A 21,749-nucleotide genomic window follows, 5' to 3' on the forward strand; every position below is an offset into this window, starting at 1 on the left:
GGAGGCATAAATCCATGGCTACCATTCTGCACGTTTCAGCTGCTCTGATTGATAGGGAACAGGGGCTTTCGCCACGTGGTTCATACATCGAGTACGTATGATGGTCCTCGAATAAAAGGTTGATGTTAGGGAACCGAATACTGCACAGGCAGCATCTCATAGCTACTACAAGCGAAAAGCTTTCACCCAGGAAGTTCAGTGTGTTATTATCGAGTGATTAGAAGGCAGGGCGGGTGCACGAAATAGCACAAAACTAAGTTCATGCAATCCACTGAAGTGGCTTTGTACAACATACCGTAGACATGCGGAAAGCAATATGTTGGCCACAATGAGAGCCGCCTGACAGATTGCTTTTGAGAAGATCGTAGGAGCTAGAATGTAACGAAGCCAAGTTTTGTTTATGTGCACCGCTGTGAGAACAAATCCTAGTGCAAAGCCGTTTATCAAGCATGCATTGTTTTCACTAAGAATGGTTGCGACCTTACCTGCAAAATTACTGACACTGAATTTATAGATAGCCTAAGTAACACTTGCCTCTCAATAGGGTCTTGCGCGCTATGCTGCCAGAATCAGTACAACATCACTTCCATCCCGCGTCTGAGGAATGTCCGCTCACTTTTTGTGTGCCGGGTGTTCGACCCATATTTTTTTTCTTCAAATTTTTAAAAACACGCTTTCTTAGCCTACCTTATTTTATGCTGTCCCCTGCATCGCTTGCTTCTTTCAGTGTCCAGTGCATTACGTTTAACGACCATCACTTATCTTGCCTTCGCATTACATGCCCTCCCCAAGCAAATTTCTTCTTAATTTCGATTAGGATGTCATTATCCCCAGTTTTTTCCCTCACCCAGTGTGTCCGCTTGCGGTCTCTTAACATCTATCATTTTGCGTTTTATAACTAGCTGCTTTGTGCTTAAACTCAAGTGGAACTCCTCTCGGTAACCTCCCCGTTTCTCTGCCGCTAGTGAGCCCCGGTAATACACAGCTGCTATAAGCTTTTCTCTTGAGGGATATTTTTAAACGGCTATTCACGATCTCAGAGTACCTGCCAAATGCGCTCTTCCGCACTTTTTTTATCCTTTAAGTTATTTCACTATCGCTATTCGGATCTTCGCTAACTACCGACCCAAAGCAAACGTTGTCTCTTACCACCTCCAGCGCCTCCCTACAAATCGTAAACTGCTGTTACCTTCCGAAACTGTTTAACATCACTTCAGTTCACTGCATATTCATTTTTTTAGGCGCAGCCACCGTTCTACTTTGACTGTCTTAGATCATGCTATGCAGTTCGTCCCCTGAGTGACTTAACAAAGGGAAAGTTATCATAAAATCGCAGATAACTGTCTTATTCCTGTTAACGCTTATCTGCAGAATAATATCAGATTTTTATATGGCTGCACTACTTCTTCGATATACACACGTCCTCAGCCACAGCCCAATCGCTGTCTTGCGAGTAGCAGGTCAGATAGTCTTCTGGCCACCCTCTTTGCTCTTCCAATCATTCAACTTATCTCTTCTCTTTTTGAGAGCAAAGCTTACCTGCAAAACAAGAACTGCACTGGTTTGCGAGACCCAGGACCAAACTTTGTGCGACCCATTTTGGACTTTTTTGGCTGTTATACTTCACAGTGACATAATTTTTCTTACATTAGGGCATTTTGCGCCATACACTAAGACACGCCCAGTTTCCTCTAGACCAGAATACTTCATGAGCATTTCACCTTTATGTCTTCGTCCTGAGTGAAGTCGCAGAAGCTTTGAGCCATGCATGTTGTTTCTCTAAATTCAGTGGCTCTAAAAATATACACTCAATAATGTTCACGTTCTCATGGTAGCAGAACATAATGCCTGTCTTAGATTATTAAGGAATAAATGCATTAAAGTCAGTTGCTTGTGCTGAATCACTGCATCGCCAAAGTGTGTCAAATTTTTGGTGGCATGCTGACGCCACAACAAGGCGTTCAAGTAATGCCATAATTATCTTCCTTTCACCTGCTTTGGTTGCGCACGTTCACAACGAAAAATTCAGTCGCAACCTATTTAAATATCCTCCCTGAACAGTGACGGCTTTTAATCTACAGCATCGAGATGAGTTATAATAAAGTTCTAATGAAAAATATGCTCACACTGTTTATTACCGAGAAGAGGGTCTTAGCGTTTTTTACAAAGGCTTTCTACCCACGCATGCTTGCGCAAGTGTGGTTCGACTGATCTTTCCAATCTGTGTCTTTGGCAGCGAATCGAAGAAAAAGACACCGCCGTAGAGGCTCTTGTGCACAGCCAGGTTGTCTGCAAAGAAAGAGGAAACGAATTATACGAAGACAGTTTTGGCGAAACGGAAACCTAAAGTGTAATTGAAATTTCCGGGTTGGTGAAAATATGGCCCGAGTTTTGCAGGAAAACACATGGATTTTAGTTTAAATACTGCTACTTCTTTTACCATGATAATTATTTTTCTTGTACGGGCAAGCTATACTTACAGCGAATTTAAAAATACGATCAACTACAGCTGTTCTTTGCAGTGAAGTTGAGGACAACTCCTCTAAGTGGCGGGTTACAGAAACGCGTGGGTGCCAGCGAGTGTTTGGGAGTTCCACTTAGAAGCGGGGACGTCCTGCTGGTAGCTTATGAGGCCCTGCTAAAAGAACTAGTGCCACAAGTGAAGTGGCAATTTTTTGTATCATTAGGTTGTGCGGAATTCTATTAAAGAAGTTAATTTCAAAACAAACTTAAAATGATGAATGAAGACAACCAAGCGTACCATACAATTTCTAAAACATTGTTCATGTATACATTAGTCATATTCTCCTCCTGTAATTCAGCGTGGAATAGCATCTGAAAACAAGCGTCCAAACCAACAAGTTGAACTATGCTGTCACCATTCACAAGCGGTCTTCATTTTGCGGAGATCACCAGCTTTCAGAAATAGCCACTTTCAGCGAGATTTCGACGGCTCCGTCTCGGAGTACCACCGACAGCATCGTTGTGGTATGCCTCACAGGGAAAATTATGCTGAAATATGGTTCATATTTATGCTGTACGCCCACAATTGATGCGAGATCGGTATCACGCGATGAAATGAAAATAACGACGTTTCGTTTCGTCATCTTCAGTTTTGGCACTCTTGATGCCATAGGTAGCATAAGTGGGTTCTCGCACAGCTTGCGACCTAATCGTTCGATCACGTCACTCGTGACCCTCCACTAATACAGGGCATACTACACCCGCCGCAATGTGCCAGGGTGGTGGCGGTGAAGAAGAAATGTTAGTCTACAAGCAGCATAAATACCATGCCAAAGCAGAATATTCGACATGTGCCGCCGTAGCTCAGTTCGTAGAGCGCCGGACGCGATATTCACAGGTTGTGGGTTCGGATTTCATTGGCAGCGTGTAGTTGGTTCTCTTTCGCTGTATACTCGGTTGTATTTCAACGACAAAATAATTACATTTTTTATTCCACCTAAAATTAAACCCACTAATTTCAAGATAGCAGAAAACCCTGCGCTGTGCCACTTGGTTTCGGTGACTGTTTGGCTTCCTTCATATAACGTATACGGATAGTTTATTACTCTTCGATGGTATTTGAAGCATCTCTTCCGTAGCACCCTCTGTAATCGGCAGGAACGTTCAACGCCAGTGAGGAAGCTTTGCAAGCACGAACTCTTGGAGCTACTTGAGCCTTATTAAAAATTTTGTTTAAATTTTTTACTTTTGTCTAATAGCATCAAAGAGTAAAGCTAGTATGCCGATTCATCCCAATTGCGCCATTAGTCGATTAGAAAGAGGCCAGTCTAGCCGGAAGAAATGCGCTCCCAGAAAATCCAGTCGGAGAGAAAGTTCGGGAATTGTAGAAATTGCACCATAAGAAAATTGACTTGGAGAAAGAGCGCAGCCATTTAAAGTTGCACCACACTTAAGTTTGAAACCGGTCCTTTGAAATGAACAGAGGAAGCCGGATTACAGTGCCGGGGTTCGCGCCCTAGTGCCGCTGGGTACCCACCGGGGATACAATGGGTACAAGCTTTCCCCTTCCTGGTGTTCGGCTTCTTTAGCGTGAAATACTTGGGAAATCGGTCTTTGACCCCACCTTCTGCAATGCAAACTACCTTGTGCAAAAGAACTATTTGGCCAAAGCTGCCCTTGCACCATAGAAATAATCATCATCATCAGATTACAGTGCCTTATTACTGCTAAGATTCTATCAAGCAGTGAACCTTAGTGATAAAACTTTTATGTGAGAGCGCAGCACGACTGTCCGCAGCGCGGTTAGGGCTGTCGGATGATCAAGAGCGACAAACTAGTCTGTTAGTCGCGAAACAGAAAAGCATTGAATATCTTCCCAATATAACCCTCTGACAGCACTTAAGCACCACCGATGGCATCATGACAGTTCACGAACAAGCTTAGCAAAAACGTATTGAAATATCAGTGCAGCGTTACCCCGAGTAAGAGGTACTTAGGCTTTTTATTGCACAGTATGGCCAGTCGAGCTATTAGGGTTGGGAGACGTAATAATCTTATCATAAGTTTTTGTTTTTGATTCTCGTCATTCTTACTGAATGGAAAAGAAAGCGCTTAAGCAAAAAAGACGACTGTCGAGTCAGCGCCACAGGTGATAATATTAAAAGAGTCCAACTAGAATTGCATTTTATCGCATTAATAAATCGAAGTTTAAAGCACTTCTCAGCAGCATTCTTGCCGAAAGTTAAACATTCATTTCTTCTGATCGTGCACTGAGATGATTTTTCTTGGATAATGTAGACCCCCAAGAATGCACTGCTATTTGCCCACCTTTAACGGTGGCCTTGATCTTGTTGGCAACACGTGCCGGGTCGCATTCGCTGCCACTGAGGTCCTTAATTACGACGGCAGCAGCCGGGGCCTCTCCGTATTCGGAATGCGGCAGACCCACCACGGCCACTTCGGATATGTGCTCCGAGTGTTCCTGGACAATCAGTTCTTCGAGCTCTGCGGGAACAACCACTTTGTCCATGCACTTGATCATTTCCTTTAGCCTCTGCACGACGTGAATGCGGCCATCTTCGTCGTAGTATCCAGCGTCTCCTGCGTTCAATAACTGTATAAATCTGAGAAACGAGCGTTGCTCAAATGCAGACCGAATATAACGACCGGGTTTGAAGCAAACGAGCAACTCAGAATGATTCGAAAAACCTTTTTCAGCTCATGAAAATAACAGTGGTCTTTTCGGTGGGATTTAATTCTCATTTTTCGCGTCGCACGTTGTCGTATGTTGTTGTTTTTCGAGGATTTAACATAACATGTATCGTTCTCTACTACGTGAAAATCTTGTTTTCCGTGCTATAGCTTCAGGTTCCTTTTCAATATATAGGTGCTCTATGCTGTCTAGTCCAATGCTCTATATTCTCTAAAAAAAAATTTACGAAATCATACACGTTTCATTTCATTTTCGTCGGCAGAGCTATAGGCACTCTGAAGGCTCCGGTAATGCTTGAAAACATAAATATATGCGATAAATCTGATATGCGGTAAATTCGCCATATCAGAAAGAAACCATCTCAGCAGTTGATGGCGAAGGCAGAAGTGGTGCTTTAAAAGTAGAAATACCGCAGGCGGAAAGAAGTCTCAGTAAATCAAGATGTGGGGTGCAGAGTAATGGCTACCATATACAACCTCTGGCAACCTCTTCACTCTCTCAGGTACTACGGCACGCCGCTTGATAGATTGGAATTAACATCCATACCTCCAATGTTTACTCGAACAATTCCTGCTGTTTGTTTTTACTGAACTCCCGCAAACGCCCTGCACTCATCCTATGTCCACCACTTGTTTGTTAACACACTATTCCTGCGGCAAAATACGACGTTTTTCATGTTAGCTCTAACTGCCAAAAACCTGACAGTGGACATTTTTTTTTCAGGCTGGAAATAACAGCGCCTTTGGGAATTATTCACTGCAGTGGGCGAACTTGGAGCATCCAGTGCTAGTTAAAGTACTAGTCGTGGGTGTAAAGGAGTGAGGTGTGATTTATTGATAATAGTTCGCTGCCATTGGTTAGAAGGTTTCCTTTGAGGATAATTTTGCGCTTCGTTCTTCAGGTTAACCTGAGTTGCGGAGGTTGATTAACAGAGCTTTCAAAATTACTTACGTTACCGCAAACGAGGCTCTGCTCGTAAATAATTTGGCTCTCTTTTTGGGCCCCACTTTTTGTGGAATTTGTTAGGCTTTAAATGAAGCACCCTTATTATTCCTATGCTAGTTGCTAAGAGGCCCCGTATATGCTAGAAATGTTTTGTTTTCTTCTTTTTTAACGGAGACTGACTTTTTACCGTAGCGCTGGACGAGTGTTGGAGCTAGAAATTAACACTTCGCTACGCCGACCAAAGTGCACACGAACGCCGATGCCACCTGCCCCCGTTTGCAGGTGGAAAATGTTGATCAAGGTGATTCCCTCTCTCTTCTTGCCAGTGGTCCCCTTTCCCTACACTATCCATTTGTAACAGAGACGAGGGAGACGGCGGACTAAGAATAACTTAAGAAAATAAACAGAAGAAGCGATTAATAATAAAAAGGAATTATAATAGAATAATCCGAATTGGAAGAGATACCCAGCTCGAATAGAACTGAAGTAGAAGAAGAGCTGGAAAGGATCGGCGAGAGAGGGAGACATGTTATCGCATTCCCCCCCCCCCCACCCCATAAATACGACTGATCTCCCCTACATCTTTCTCTTTCAGGATCTCTACGAAAATAGCATCTAATCTAACCCTCCATGACTATCACTACCCGTTCGCCAAGACGTAAATATGAAAATTAGCTTCCCACCAAGGTGCTCACCGTACCTGACTTGCACCAGCCGTCCTCGCCAAAAAGCTGGGCAGTTTCCTTTGGTCTCTTGTAGTATTCCTTGATCACCGTCGGTGTGCGAAAGCATATCTCGCCTGTCTCGCACGGGCCCAGTTTTTCTCGTGTCACCATGTCGACAACCTGCGAAAAACTTAGTTCATTATTGCATTGCAAAGTAACCCGTCTAGTACTACTAGCGGATGCAGTTTGGTCAGCAAACTAGGAAACTGAGCAGTGCACTTTGTTGGAGCGAACGACTGTCGTCGATCTAACAAAGAATGGAAGCTGATACGCCTGACTTCCAGTCCTCGTTCATGCTGTTAGAGCTAGCGGCACAGAACCAGGGCTCCTTACTTGAAGCGCCTTTGGAAGGGCTTGTAGTTGGAAATCTTGGGCATTCCCCGCGGAATAGCCGAGTGACATCCACTAACGCGTTGACAGGACTTAGGCCTGGTACGAGGGGCTCCACACCGAGCACCTCGCCGCTCTGCAACGCGGACAGTGAGGTACTTAGGCCTCATCATTCGGCGCGTTAGTCCGCCTTCATCCGAGGTGCTCTTGCAGAACGCGATGCAAGTAATGCAGAGTTTAGCGGGTATCTTGCAGAACAATTTGCAAAGCCTCGGCCCAGGCACAACGTGTTGAGATAGACTTGCCTACCTACACGGGGTACCACGGCAGAATGGGAGCAAATGAGTAGCTGTACCGTCTGCTGCCTTGTCAGCAAGCGACAGGAATCGCAAACGCCGAAATGCTCGCGTGTTTGTGCTTGTTTCTCTGACAGAGCAAGTGGTTCGCTAGTACCGACTAGCCGGCAGCCGAGCGAGGAATGCCCGAGGGGTTAAAAAGAGGAGGTCGCGGCGGGAACGGCTCTCTCCTGCCGCTCACCTCCTAGCGAAGTGCCGCGACGGACCCCTTTTTGCCCGCTGACCCCCGGACGACCCAACGCCGGTCGACGACAACTTGGTGAGCTACTGAACTTCTATTTTATTGGATAGAACATTCTTCCGCAGTGTTTCTTACCTCGCGTAAGGACAATAAACGATTTCCTAGCGTGCTCGGCCCTTGCCTATTTCGTCCGAACCTGCCGTGGCTGCGACTCTGCACCACGGGTTGGGGACTGTGTCGCGTACGAGTAACGCCTGCATGTAGCCGGCTTGGAAGCTCGCCTTCCCGGCAGGCTGAACGCAGAGTGACGTGGTTTGCGCAGTTTAGAATAAATAACACAATATGGTGTAATATCCTTTCTGCTATTCCTAACTTCCGTCGTTCTAAAGGCGAGAGTATCTCTCGCATTACTTTGCACATTCTGTGAAAGCCCCACCGTCATCAGAATCTAGTGGTAGGCACTCGAAGCAAAAATTCGGCCCGGGAATGACTTCGTCACCTTCTTGGAGCTATAGAGAGCAGGCGTTCATTGGCTACATTCACCTTGGCACTGACAATGTTGCCGCCGGCGTGGCAATATACGCCAAGCTAGGATTTCACCTACTTCCCTTCGAGCTCCGACACTGCTTTGGGGCAGACGGAGATGTGTGCTGGACAGTTCGTCGAAACAGGGCTTGTGCGCGTATGCGTAGCACCGTCTCCCTCAAACAGACACGGCAGCTTTCTTGTACAGGAATGTGCCTTCGGCTGTACGCTGCGGCACGTCCATGCTCATCGTAGGAGACTTCATTCAGGACACACGTTCAATGCCAACGTTCATCGGCACGATGCGTGCCGATCTCATCTTTGCTCGCCTCTCCGCCCGATGTAATCACCGCTTCGCGAGGCACCGGAATCGACTTAGCGTTCGGGAACATGTCGCGCACAGTGCACGCATTGACATAATACTGCGATAACAAATTCATGCTACTTTCGATTAACTTGGACCACCAGACGCTCTCGTCAGACCCCATGAACGAGGATGACGAAGAAGACACAACGCGCTTCACGTGCTCGTCGAACGACGACTACGACATCCCCCAAGAGTATCACGTGGAGTTCGCCTACGAACCCGACGAAGGATTGTAGTGTCAACACCATGGTTCCACTCAGAAACGTAGTCACCGTTTGGCTAAATGGTGTCTTAGTGCGGAATAGCGGTGTCATCAAAGAAGAACACTCAACGCAGCGGGGGCGAAACACTACTCTGATGACAGGTCCGGCAATAAAACTCAGCTCAGAGGTTCCGATATGGCTGGTTTATCAAGGCAGAAATTTGGGCGAGTTGGTACGTATTCATGATATTGTTCACAGCGCAACAAGAACGGGGAAAAACGAAAGACGGAAGAGTAACACAAACAAGCGTTGACTATCAACTAGTTTCTATTGAAGAACAAAAGGGGTATATATAGAAACACTTATCAAGCACACAGACGTTTTCTGGAAGGCACGTGGGAGTTCAGATATCTCAACTCCCTCTCGGATAAGGCAATCGAAGGGCTGCTGATACATAGACTGCCTTTCTGATGAATATAAAAGGCCTCCATTATCTCTCGTGTGACTTTATCGCCGTGTCGGAACAGGATGCGCGTGTTACTATAATCCGGTACGCATTTGCATTCCTTGCACAGAAACGTAGACTGTGCAAGGGGGTCACCTCTTGCCCTCATTTCAGCATGAGCTTTCATATGCTCGCATAGGCAGTTTCTGCAATGGGCGCCTGTGTGGGGAAGGGGTTCATTTTTCTCGTATTTTCATGCTCCAACAGGCGCTTGCTCACACACCTGCCGGTTTGGCCGATGTACATAGCACCGCATGAAAAGGGAACCTGGTACACCACCCCCACTTCGCAGGGTACCGCCGGGGACAAATGCCGCACCTGGCAGGCACCCCTCTTGCCTTCTAGCCTCTGGCTGATCTGTTTGCACATCGTGCTTAGCTTCCTGGGCGCAGAAAAGACGACGCCAATGTCGTATCTGCCTGCAACTCTCAGCCCATGTGATAAGCAGTGTGCATATGGGACCACAGCCAGCCTTTTCCTCTTTTGGCCTTCTTTCGGCTGAACGCCATTCTTAAGCTGCCTGAGAAGCTTCTCCGTTGTTCTAGAAATGAGTCGATCAGGGTACCCATTCACACGTAACCTGCTTGCTTGCGCCAAAATGCTCTCTCCCATTCTTTCATGGCAAGATTTCCGGAGAGCCGATTGCAAGCAAGAAACGGCAATGCCCTCTTTTATGAGCTTCGAATGACCAGACCGGAAGTTTAGCAAGGGTTTGGCTGTCCTCGGGCGATACCACCAGCACAAGTGTTTTCCCTCCCCACACAGTGCCAAATCCAAAAACTGCAGTTCACTGTTGCTGGGAACCTCAGTTGTGAACTCAAGCCCGCGTCCACACTCCTTAAAAATCTTAAGAACGTCGACCATACTTCTAGGCAAACTGCCTGTTCGGGTGAACACCAAGTAGTCATCGACATATCGAAACACCCGAACAACTGACTCATCCAATGCCCTTTCAATTGCCTTATCAACCCTACCTAAAAAGATGTTGGCCAACACCGGAGCAACTCTGGAGCCTATGCAAACCCCCGACGCTTGCACAAAAGCCTGACCCTCCCAATCAACCACTGTTGCAGACAGATAAAAAGACAATATTTCTAAAAAACTGTCAACTGAAACACCGCATTTATCAATACAGGCACTTTCGTCATTGTCCTGTGTAATGCAAATCTTAACAGCTTCCATGAGTTCAGAATGTGGCAAGGAATAATACAGGTCCACCACATCAATGCTGAAAAACATGCAGTTACCGGGGTTATCTGCCTTCAGAAATTCAACCAGCAAGTCCGAATTGGGAATAACGAAAGGGTCCGACACGCACAAGGTATGCTGCCTTAAGTTCCTCCGCAGGAGGAACTTCAGGCAGCATACCTTCAAGGCTTCCAAGGTGAAGAAGCAGGCGGTGGAATTGCTGAGACGCCACAGCTTGAACAAGCAGGCAGAAGATGTCAGCAAGTCGACGGGTCTGCAGCTGGAAGTCTTCTTCACCGCTAAACGCACAAACCAGGCTATCCTTTTCGTTCCATCGTCTCTGAACGCGGGACTTGGCAGCATGTGGTCTCAGGGTATCTTCAGAGACAACTGGCTTCTTTGTGCGTGTCGGACCCTTTCGTTATGCCCAATTCGAACTTGCTGGTTGAATTTCTGAAGGCAGATAACCCCGGTAACTACATGTTTTTCAGCATTGATGTGGTGGACCTGCATTATTCCTTGCCACATTCTGAACTCATGCAAGCTGTTAAGATTTGCATTACACAGGACAATGACGAAAGTGCCTGTATTGATAAATGCGGTGTTTCAGTTGACAGTTTTTTAGAAATATTGTCTTTTTATCTGTCTGCAACAGTGGTTGATTGGGAGGGTCAGGCTTTTGTGCAAGCGTCGGGGGTTTGCATAGGCTCCAGAGTTGCTCCGGTGTTGGCCAACATCTTTTTAGGTAGGGTTGATAAGGCAATTGAAAGGGCATTGGATGAGTCAGTTGTTCGGGTGTTTCGATATGTCGATTACTACTTGGTGTTCACTCGAACAGGCAGCTTGCCTTGAAGTATGGTCGACGTAATTAAGATTTTTAAGGAGTGTGGAAGCGGGCTTGAGTTCACAACTGAGGTTCCCAGCAACAGTGAACTGCAGTTTTTGGATTTGGCACTGTGTGGGGAGGGAAACCACTTGTGCTGGTGGTATCGCCCGAGGACAGCCAAACCGTTGCTAAACTTCCGGTCTCGTCATTCGAAGCTCACAAAAAGGGCATTGCCGTTTCTTGCTTGCAATCGGCTCTCCGGAAGTCTTGCCATGAAAGAATGGGAAAGAGCATTTTGGCGCAAGCAAGCAGGTTACGTGTGAATGGGTACCCTGATCGACTCATTTCTAGAACAGCGGAGAAGCTTCTCAGGCAGCTTAAGAATGGCGTTCAGCCGAAAGAAGGCCAAGAGAGGAAAAGGCCGGCTGTGGTCCCATATGCACACTGCTTATCACATGCGCTGAAGAAAGTTGCAGGCAGATACGACATTGACGTCGTCTTTTCTGCGCCCAGGAAGCTAAGAACGATGTGCAAACAGATCAGCCAGAGGCTAGAAAGCAAGAGGGGTGCCTGCCAGGTGCGGCATTTGTCCCCGGCGGTACCTTGCGAAGTGGGGGTGGTGTACCAGGTTCCCTTTTCATGCGGTGCTATGTACATCGGCCAAACCGGCAGGTGTGTGAGCAAGCGCCTGTTGGAGCATGAAAATACGACAAAAAATGAACCCCTTTCCCACACAGGCGCCCATTGCAGGAACTGCCAATGCGAGCATATGAAAGCTCATGCTGAAAGGAGGGCAAGAGGTGACCCCCTTGCACAGTCTACGTTTCTGTGCAAGAAATGCAAATGCGTACCGGATTATAGTAACACGCGCATCCTGTTCCGACATGGCGATAAAGTCACACGAGAGACAATGGAGGCCTTTTATATTCATCAGAAATGCAGTCTATGTATCAGCAGCCCTTCGATTGCTGTATCCGAGAGGGAGTTGCGGTATCTGAACTCCCCCGTGCCTTCCAGAAAACGTCTGTGTGCTTGATAAGTGTTTCTATATATACCCCTTTTGTTCTTCAATAAAAACTAGTTGATAGTCAGCGCTTGGCTGGTTTATCGTCTTGCGTTGTCCTCACTTCAAAAGCAGCAACGTTACACTCGGAAGCATAAAGCAGCGGGACTTAAAGGGAAACTGCATAGGTTTTAGAAATCAACGATGTTAAGAGGGTCGAATGTGTGGAACTTGCGGATAAAGCATGAGAAGTCTTTTTGGGCTAGCACTTGAAATAGTGAAGTTATCGCCGATTAAAATCCGGACGCCCTTCAAGCTTCTCCGCAGCGCACAACGTCAGGTGTGGGGCGCATGATGACGTCATCGAAGGTATCAGTACATTTCGAACGCAAAAACGCCTGCTTTGAACGAAAAAAACCAACGCCACCGAAGGCAACGCCTGTCGAGAGTGGTTTGGCAGCGTCTAACGAGTCAGGGCAGGGTGTGGCTGACGACAGCGGTAATTTGAAATCATACCTTCCGTGACGTCACGCTGAGGTTCCCTGCACTCCTTCAGTGCATTGAGGAGAAACGCAAAATTCAATCGTCGATTACGTCACTATTTTAAATGCTAGTGCAAAAACACTTGGCATGCTTTACCTACAGCCTATATAGATTTGATCCCTTGAATTGCGCGAAATTTTCAAAAAGTGCTGCAGTTGCCTTTTAACTCAGCATCATTTTTCAGCGACTGAACTAAGCAACATATGGAACGAATAGGCGCCAAGAAAGACGGACGCAAGAAAGTGACACGGACAGGAGCACCTGTTTGTGTCACTTTCTTGTGTTCGTCTTGGTTGACGGTTAATCATTCCTTAATTATCATAATCTTTTTATAATAATATTTTTTACTATTTTTCGCCGGCGTATACGTTACAATTCTCGAGGACGGTTGACTCATATATTAATTCTGAAAAACTTTTCGTGTAGCCTATAAAGAAAACCGTTTTTGGAACTTGGTACCCCGGAAAAGCTAAACAATTCTTTTACATTAACATATACACAGCTCAGCGACCTCATTGGCATGAACAGAAGAAGAGAAAGTCTTCTCTTCGGAGGGGTATGTGCTATTAAGCCTGAGTACATCATAATCATTATTCTCAGGACCCTTGCGTTCGAAGCCATGACCATCTGCTTCCACTACGCAGTGCGTAGTTGAGATGACGGTGAATGACGCGGTCTGCTAATCGCCAACTGCCGCCATTTTGACATTTTCTCGTCTACTTGTGCAGCGTCCGGAGCGCAGGGATTTTTTGCTCCGGCGCCGGGCCGTGTACCCTGTCTGACGTCTTTGGTATCCCCGTCTTGCTCTCCCTGTTTTCACGGCTACATAGTGACATCGCATGATTCATATTACATTGCCGAAGTGTCCGTCCTGCGCCTGGAGATGTCACCGCCGAGGATATTATCCGACAGCGGGAAGTAAGTTAGTCAAGCTTGTTCGTGCGGTGTATTGTCATTACGCATTTAAAAATCAGGTTCTAGGCTTTCACTTTTCAAGAAATCAGATCGCGAGGCATCTTTCTTCTTGATATCGCCACGGCAGACGCTTCAAAATTACGTTTGTGGACACTGAAGGTGAGAAAATAAAGAGTGGCACTTGGCGAAGATGCTGCGTCTATCTTTGTGAAGAGGAGACTTGCTGTGTTTGCAGCCTCGGCGTGTGAAGCCTCAACCCTTCTAAGCCTGCACCTACAGAAAACCCACCACCTCCCACGAGGCTTTCCCCACTGGAAGCCCGCGCAACTGCTGATCGAAAAAGCAGCGGCAAAATTGAATTCATAGACATTGTGGGAAAGCCAGCTGCCCTCCAGAAGATCAACCCCACAGCCACTTTCAAACAGCTGCTTCACCCCTCAGAGGCGCCACCTAGCACCTACTTACCCATACACCACCACCCACCCTCGCCGTCAAGAGTAAATATCTCGGCCGTGTGAAGCCTTTGGTTAAAACAAAGGTCTTCAGTGGAGCTAGTAAACGCATATAAGGAATCAGCCAGCGCAGATGCAACTGCAATCGCAACTGTCTTGCATCAGGTATCATGATCTTCTTGTCAGTTTTATTTTTAACTCGTACACCGATACGGCCTCCGGAGAAACGCACCAGTAATCGACTATTGCCGCCGTAATGATGAAATTGTAATGAATTATGTGACGTCAAATATGTTATCAGCAAGTAAATATTAACATATTTTCGCAAATCGATGACAAGACTGTCACCAATTTTATGTTACGAGAAGACGAGTTATCAATGCCTGAGCAGTTAAAACAAGGAGTGCCACAAGGATCAACATTAGGTCCATTACTATTTCTCATTTGTATCAACGACATCGCCGAGATAGAAAGTTGCCCGTAAGTAATAATGCATGCAGACGGCACCAGTATCTTCTCTTCATATAGCCTACTCACATTAGACTCTTTTGTAAACAATTACATTATATATCTTTCAGCATGGTTACAAAGAAATAAATTGAAAATGAATGCTTCGAAAACAGCTTACATCATGTTTCACCTTGCCAACAAACCTGTACATAACAAAGTTAAGGTCAAATTTGAGGACACTTTACTCGTCAAGTTTAAGAGCAGAAGTTTCTCGGGGTTTGGTTTCAAGAATACTTGAGCTGGTCTGTACACGTAAAAAACCTCAGCGTACAACTTGCCCACCCAGTTGGGCCTCAGCACAAAATATCTCCGCTGAGACTTCTCTGGCTAAAAATGAACACTTATTTTCCTCTTCTTTTACTCAAAAGTAACATACGGTCTAAGGGCTGGGGGGACCACTACGTAGTACAATTACAAAAAACTGGTTACATTACAAAAGGCAGTGTTTAGCTCTTTTAAATCTTTCCACCGAAATATACAGGACTTAAGGACAGCATCAGTGCTTACAAAACACAGTACTCTAAGGGCAGGGCAGCTATATTATTTCAAAGAAGTGCAAGTAACACATGAGAGGAAACTTTACAATACCAGTGACAGCGAAAACACTGAATATGTTTTAGGGCAACGGAAACATCCAACAGCGAAAATAAGAGCCAACTATAGAAAGCAAACAATTACATATCAAGTACCTGACACCCTAACTAAACTTGAACGAAAGCTAAATTTTGAGTGCGCATCAAAAACATCCAAACGCAATGCTAAGGAGCTATCGCTGTCCTCTGGATTGAAGTACTCTTGTAAATGTACGCTGCATGTCTTTCGAGTTCTTCGCTTGTGTTATTGTGTTCAAACATGTTGTTTTGATCAGTACAAACTATCTTTTCTTGTTGTTTGTACGGCGGGTAAGCATTGTGATATGTGCATCTCTTTATTTTCGGATAGCGCGATGCGATATATGAACTGTGGCTGTTTGTGCTATATTGTGCTAGTAAGCTCATCTGACTGTAGCGTAGTGCCAAATGTAGCGTCTTTGTATCATGTATAATTCCGCGACGCGAAAACTGTTTCCTTTTGTATACGTTGTGATATCTATTTGTATCAGTACTGCTGGGAACTGCGTAGGGTCAAAGGCCTCGTCAGGCTTGAACAACATTCAGCCTCTGTCCTTGCATCAAGCTGTGTATATTGTGTGCTGCTGAAGCTAAGTAAATAAACAAATATACTATCCATATTTTGGATCCGCTGGCCCTAGAGTACGCAGCTCAGCCAGAATCTATTGCGTATCAAAAGCAAATTAAATTCCTCCCACTGTCCGCCTGGTGTGGCCAAAAGAGTGCTGACAAGCGGAACGGGACCTTTCTGTCCGACCAGCGAGTGCCGAAAACAAGCTGAGATACGCAACCGCGGACAGGAACAGCAACTGTCGCCGCGATGCCCGGGTATCGAAACAACCGATGCTACGAATTCTGCTCCCATGCGGTGCCACACAGAGGTCAGAGCATGGTGATTACATGACCCTTGGCGGGCAGCAAACCATAAAAGGTACAGGCTGACCAGTAAATGTCTCAGTATTTGCACACAACCTAAGCTAAAAAAAGAAGTTGACGGTGTAGGCTGTAGGTTGCTAACAGTGAACGGTAAATCAGAAAGGTATAGCGTAAACCGCAAATGTTATGAGGCGTATGGTAGCTTTGAAAAAAGTGGTCTCAGAAATTTCAAAATGTGCACTTCTAATATGGTTTACCGGGATTAGATTGTCTATGCGAGTAAGACTCTTCTTCTTTTCTTCAGCATAATATATTTTATATCAGATTGTGTCGAAGTTCCAAAATTTAATCTGGGCTCAACTGAGTGGTGCCCACTTTCAGTTTGCATTGCACCGGTAGTTCTGAGAGGAGGTAGGCGGCCGCAGTGAAAGGAAATGTGTTGAAATTCTGATAACCCTGAGAAGAATCGCATGTTTTCAAACTATACTGCATCACCATTTTTCGGCGGCGCAATGTTACAGATTTACGGGTTAAGCTGTGAGCAAACTTTTTACAGTCAGCTTTCAGGAGTATAATGGTTTCGGCTCAACCTTCATTGCGCACCTTCAGCGCGCGCAGTGCGCACTGAGAGCGCAGCACAAAGTTATATGAATATTAGACACGCCATTAATTAACACTTGAGTACCGGCAGTACTAATAAAAGAATACTGCAAAATTTATGAAACAAAACGAACCTCTCTGCTCGCTTTTTTATGGCCGGAAAGAGCTTTTTTATAGCAAAAAACCGCTTCTTCCGGAGTTCTTGTATGCGCTTTCGGCTCATGTTTGATTGCCAGCCTCAGCCAGCATCCGTGTGGCAGGAAACGCATGAGCGTTGGTGAAGCGTGTTTAGACATTCCAGAGATTTGGAAAGTGTTTAAGCACACAAGCTTCCATTTCGTCGCATCTTCGGCCGCCGGCTCCTCCAGTTCTGTTACAACTGAATACTTCCCCTACATGGCTTTTCTTCAATGCGACAGGATGACTGAGAATATTGGCACTGGGAAAATTTGTAAGCTGGCCATGCCAAGTGAACTAACTGCCAACATTACTAGAAACTCAAAGAGCGGGAGCAACTACATAAATCTACCTTAATTGCACTTCCAACCAATGCCCTTGGAACATGCATACTACACTCAACTGTTATTTTTCCATCAAAAGAATGGGTCATCTAGTAAGTGTCACATCACCGTTCACTCGGATGCCAGGAAGGTCTGGCTATCTAGAAGAACAATTTCTATGCTTCAAACTCCAGGAACAGCTAGCTATTCAGCCCTCAAAGCGGAAGCATAAAAGAGAATAAGAAGAAAATAATGTTTTTCATAACTGTGCCAGATGTTAAGCCCGGTCTGCGGGCTGCAGAATCTTTGGCGATGAAGATTTATTTCGCCATGTTTCTTTTCTATCTCAAGTCCTCATCCTCCGTAGTGTTGGATACTTCAAAGTTTTCACACGTACTGATGGGCACAGGGCTGATTTACTCTACAGCCCATTGGCTTTTGCTTTCCCTCCGTTCAATAAGGTGCTGGTGACACTCCTTTTTATAACCTTCAGGCTACACTCCGTAACTCAAAACCTCAAATAAACAGCACCCCCCCCCCCTTTCCCCCCCAAAAAAAAACTGTTGATATAGCACTGTATATGAATGTAGGCATAAGCAACAGTTCATTCCTAAGACTTTCGAAAAATAAGCCCAAAATTTAGAGATGGCTGCTGCCAGTATAGCAATATACAGATGCGGTTATGGGTTATATAAAATTAAAGAATGAGGGTTTACTTGCCGCGAACTAAACATCAAAGTAACACATGGGAAAATATAATCGTTTAAAGTATCGCACTGAGCACGCATGCGCACTTGTTGATCGGATTGGTATAATTACGGAACGCAAGAAGTGAAAAAAAAAACGAAACCACTACCTGATTTGATAATACCGCAGGCACTGAAAAAGGAAACATGCGACGGCATACAAATTGGTGTCATGAAAAGTGGCAATAGTCCATCATGGATGGTGGGTTTATCCTCCCACAACAAACGGAGGAGTTGAAAATTTCAGGAGCGCAGTCTAGAAACATCTTGAATAATTAGCACGCATGACAGGGGTATATCTACAAAAAAAAAATGAGTCTGTTGCACAGCAATTTACACAAAACGAAAACATATGCTTCACTTCGAAAAGTGCGATGAATATTTGCCACCGAACAGGCGTTAAAAAGATGTAACGTAGACGAAATGAATCCTTCGCCGTGATTCCCTCGGGAGCAGGAGGAATACTTCTTATTGTTAACACAAATAACGCATTGCTAATTCAGAGCCGTGCACACAAATGCACATGGTACCTCAAAGGTTCCCAGGCCCCAGAACCTACTTTTGAGCCGCGTAGTGGGAATTAAGGACACCCCTAACCTCAAAATCTCCGAATAGTGTAAAAGAGGAATTAGTCTCTCCTCTGGTGACATTGGTAGTTTCATAGGTTTCTCAAGTGCCACAATGTATTGCTGAAAGACATATCTCGTGCTGTTGTTGACGTTTGACGCACCCTGTACCTCAAAATGATAGCAACAGGGGATAGCAGCAAAGACGTGGAGAACGGGATTTGCTGCGACGCCAGAGCAAAGCATATTGACTCTCGGTGCACTCCACAAAGCAAAGAGATACAGGAACCAGTGAATACCAGACCGGCTCCACTACATCACCTCAGCTGCGCGCTGCATGCTGGGAACAGGACAGGACAGGGGAGGACAGGAACAGGAGGTGCATCTTGGGGAAACTATAAAACGTTCTGTTTTTGTTGGCACGGAGGTCTTCCTGGTGGCCTTGGACACTCATGAGCTTCGATGAAGAAAAAAAATTCAGTTTTTGTACTATCGGGGACAAAAGTGGTGTACTCCACTCAGAGGGAGCCGGAGAACCGGAAAACTGCGTTACAACGCCATCTACAGGCTGCATCTGGGATTGAGGAAGCCAGTGCGTGACCTTTATTATCAGCAGGCATGTCGCTTGGCTCCTTTGAATGTGTCATGCTTTAGCTCGCCAAAATGCCGCTGTTTTCCGTTGCTCCGGCTCTCGCCGCGTGGAGTATACCACTTTTGTGCCCGATATTACACAGCTGCGGGGTCACTGGGTTGTTTATAAGTTAATGCTAACGCTGCGAATTACTTCAGACGTTTTGCAGTTCGAAAAACCGGTTCCGAGTATAAGGTATTCGGCATATTCTTACAAATTAAGGAATCTATTGCCTGTCTTGATGGTTTGTAACATTTTCCCCTACAAAGAACATTCTAAAAACATCAAAACGACACTCACTGTAGCAGAAATTTTAGAGGTCATCACTGCTTACTACATTTTGCAAGCAGCTTTATACGTTACAGGATTAGAAGATACTTGTGACCTCCGCCCACAAGTATCCTTTCTTCCACTCACAATTTTTTCTGAGTAGATGAAAGAGTATTTATTTATGTGTTTGGAAAGAAATTATTTAGATCAAAATAATGCGGCTTAATCCGGTAACGTTCAGCAGAGAAGAGAGGGAAGCGAAAAACGCATAAAGAAGAGACAGCAAGATTTGACGTGTTTCTGGTTCTCCAACCTTTATCTGGGACCACGGAGCTGGAAAGCCGACGTCGCTGCCTGAAGCCACGTAGTTGGAGGGCGAGCAAAGGAGGCCCATGGACTCGGTCATGCCATAGATATTGGCTACGCTCTCCACGTCGCGAAATGCGGCTTGCACCACCTTACGGCTGGTCTCCGTGAACTCTCCGCCTCCGACACAGATGCGACGGATGCCTGGGAGGCGGTTGCCGGTCTTTTGCATTTCAGCTGCAAGCGACCTCAAGTGAATGGGTAGAAGTGCCAGAGCTGTTACCTGCAGTTGAAAGAGCAGTGTAAACTTTAATAGTTTGAAAAAAAGTGCATCAATTGCATGTTAAAGAATGCAGGCAGAGGAGCTGGGAAGGAAAGTTATTTGTGATCTTTTTTAAGGTTTTGGAAATCTCCTTGAAATTATATCAAGCGAAGCACTTGCGTGAAAAAAGAAAATTGATAAACCTACTGCTAAAAGCGGTAAGGCTATGTGTGCACAGATTGCTGAATCAGTAAAAGAATAATGATTAGCCGTAATTGTTTTTATTATGGTTTTGCATTTGATAAGTCCAAAAGTATTTGGAGAGCAGGTAAACCAGTGATTAAACTACGTTTACAGGATGTGTAAGGGTGAATACTTCTATCATCTCATGGCGCAGACAAGCCTATTTAGAGAAACATGAACACTTCAACTGACAATCACCTTCACTTCTATCTTGTTTTCTGGAGTTTAAGGTGCTGAAGCCGGGAACGTTTCTCTACCCGCACGTGATATAGTCTCCCCATTTCGCCTGAAGAGGCTTTGTGCCTTCTGGATAAGAAGTGTTTTCAAGTGTAGATTGCGCGACCAGACCGTATACATCAGTGCAAAAACGTCAGAGGAACGTTATAATCTTCAGCAGAGACAATGAAGGTCATGGTGCCCTTCGTGACAGACTCCGTTAGTGAGCGGCACTCTTTTGGTTTGCTTTTTGTTTTACGGGGATTGATTATCCAATGCGACTGAAGCTTTGATGCACGCTGTAATGGAGGGCCCCAGATAATTTCGACCAATTGGGCTTCGTTCATGCGCGCTGAGAGTGCGCAGTATTTGAGCCTCTGGCATTTCGCCTTCATCGAAGTTATCGTATCTACATTTCTGCTCTGCAAAGCAGTAGCGCAGCTGTAGGAAGTTTAACGCGCAACATTATCCTTATCACTCTTACGTAAATGATGAAGGGCACTTGCGGCACTGCACAGGATATTATTAGTGTATTTTATAAAACATAGATGCACACGAGAAAGTTCGCCTCAATTTGTGCACATAATGAAGAGGATTTCATGCGCTGCACTGTGGCTTTACTTCTTAAGCCTATAAAATATGAATTACGTGATGTATTTGAAAACTCTGCCTGAAGTACGTTAACGGCCATTCAAAGCTGAAATACCACATAGCTGATGTCCATTATACATACTCCACAAAACCACTTTTTCCAAAATATGAAATTCTTCCTGTGTTTTGTTTTTATAATTACAGGTTGATGTTGTGCTACAAAGGTTTTGTAAAGTTTGGCATTGATTACATAACTCATCTGGCAAAACTCCAAGAAAACACAAATATTCGTCACACCCGACATAAAGAAATGTGGTTTCTACACACCCCGAGAACCTCCTATGATGAACAATCTGTATTTTATACATTACCTTCGCTGTTAAACTTACCAGACCGACAAAATTTTGATCCCTCCAGAAACCGAAACTGTCGCATTAAACGTTTTTGTCAACTTCTTCATTCGCAAGACTAAACCATGCCTTCCTATTCGCCTAATTTTGTTCACTAATGTTGCTTATGTGTGTTGATTTATCTGTATTACCTTTTATTGCTTCTCCGATTGATTGCCGTCTTGTTTCATT

At 45.2% G+C, this 21,749-nt stretch overlaps 1 protein-coding gene across 1 annotated transcript in view; it reads right to left on the bottom strand.

Moving 5' to 3' along the window:
- Nucleotides 1–2,161: 2,161 nt before the first annotated feature.
- Nucleotides 2,162–21,749, bottom strand: part of LOC149360256 (uncharacterized) — a 45,277-nt gene continuing 25,689 nt past the window's right edge. The window contains exons 6-9 of the mRNA XM_089572255.1: nt 19,864–20,139; nt 6,822–6,966; nt 4,792–5,064; nt 2,162–2,289 (exon numbers count right to left, since the gene is read on the bottom strand). Coding sequence (XP_089428381.1) covers nt 2,162–2,289; nt 4,792–5,064; nt 6,822–6,966; nt 19,864–20,139 — 822 coding nt within the window. The remainder of the gene's footprint in view (nt 2,290–4,791; nt 5,065–6,821; nt 6,967–19,863; nt 20,140–21,749) is intronic.

The sequence above is a fragment of the Amblyomma mixtum genome, chromosome 2 (genome assembly GCF_055824585.1).
Source record: "Amblyomma mixtum isolate Tamu chromosome 2, ASM5582458v1, whole genome shotgun sequence".
Taxonomy (NCBI): Eukaryota; Metazoa; Arthropoda; class Arachnida; order Ixodida; family Ixodidae; genus Amblyomma; species Amblyomma mixtum.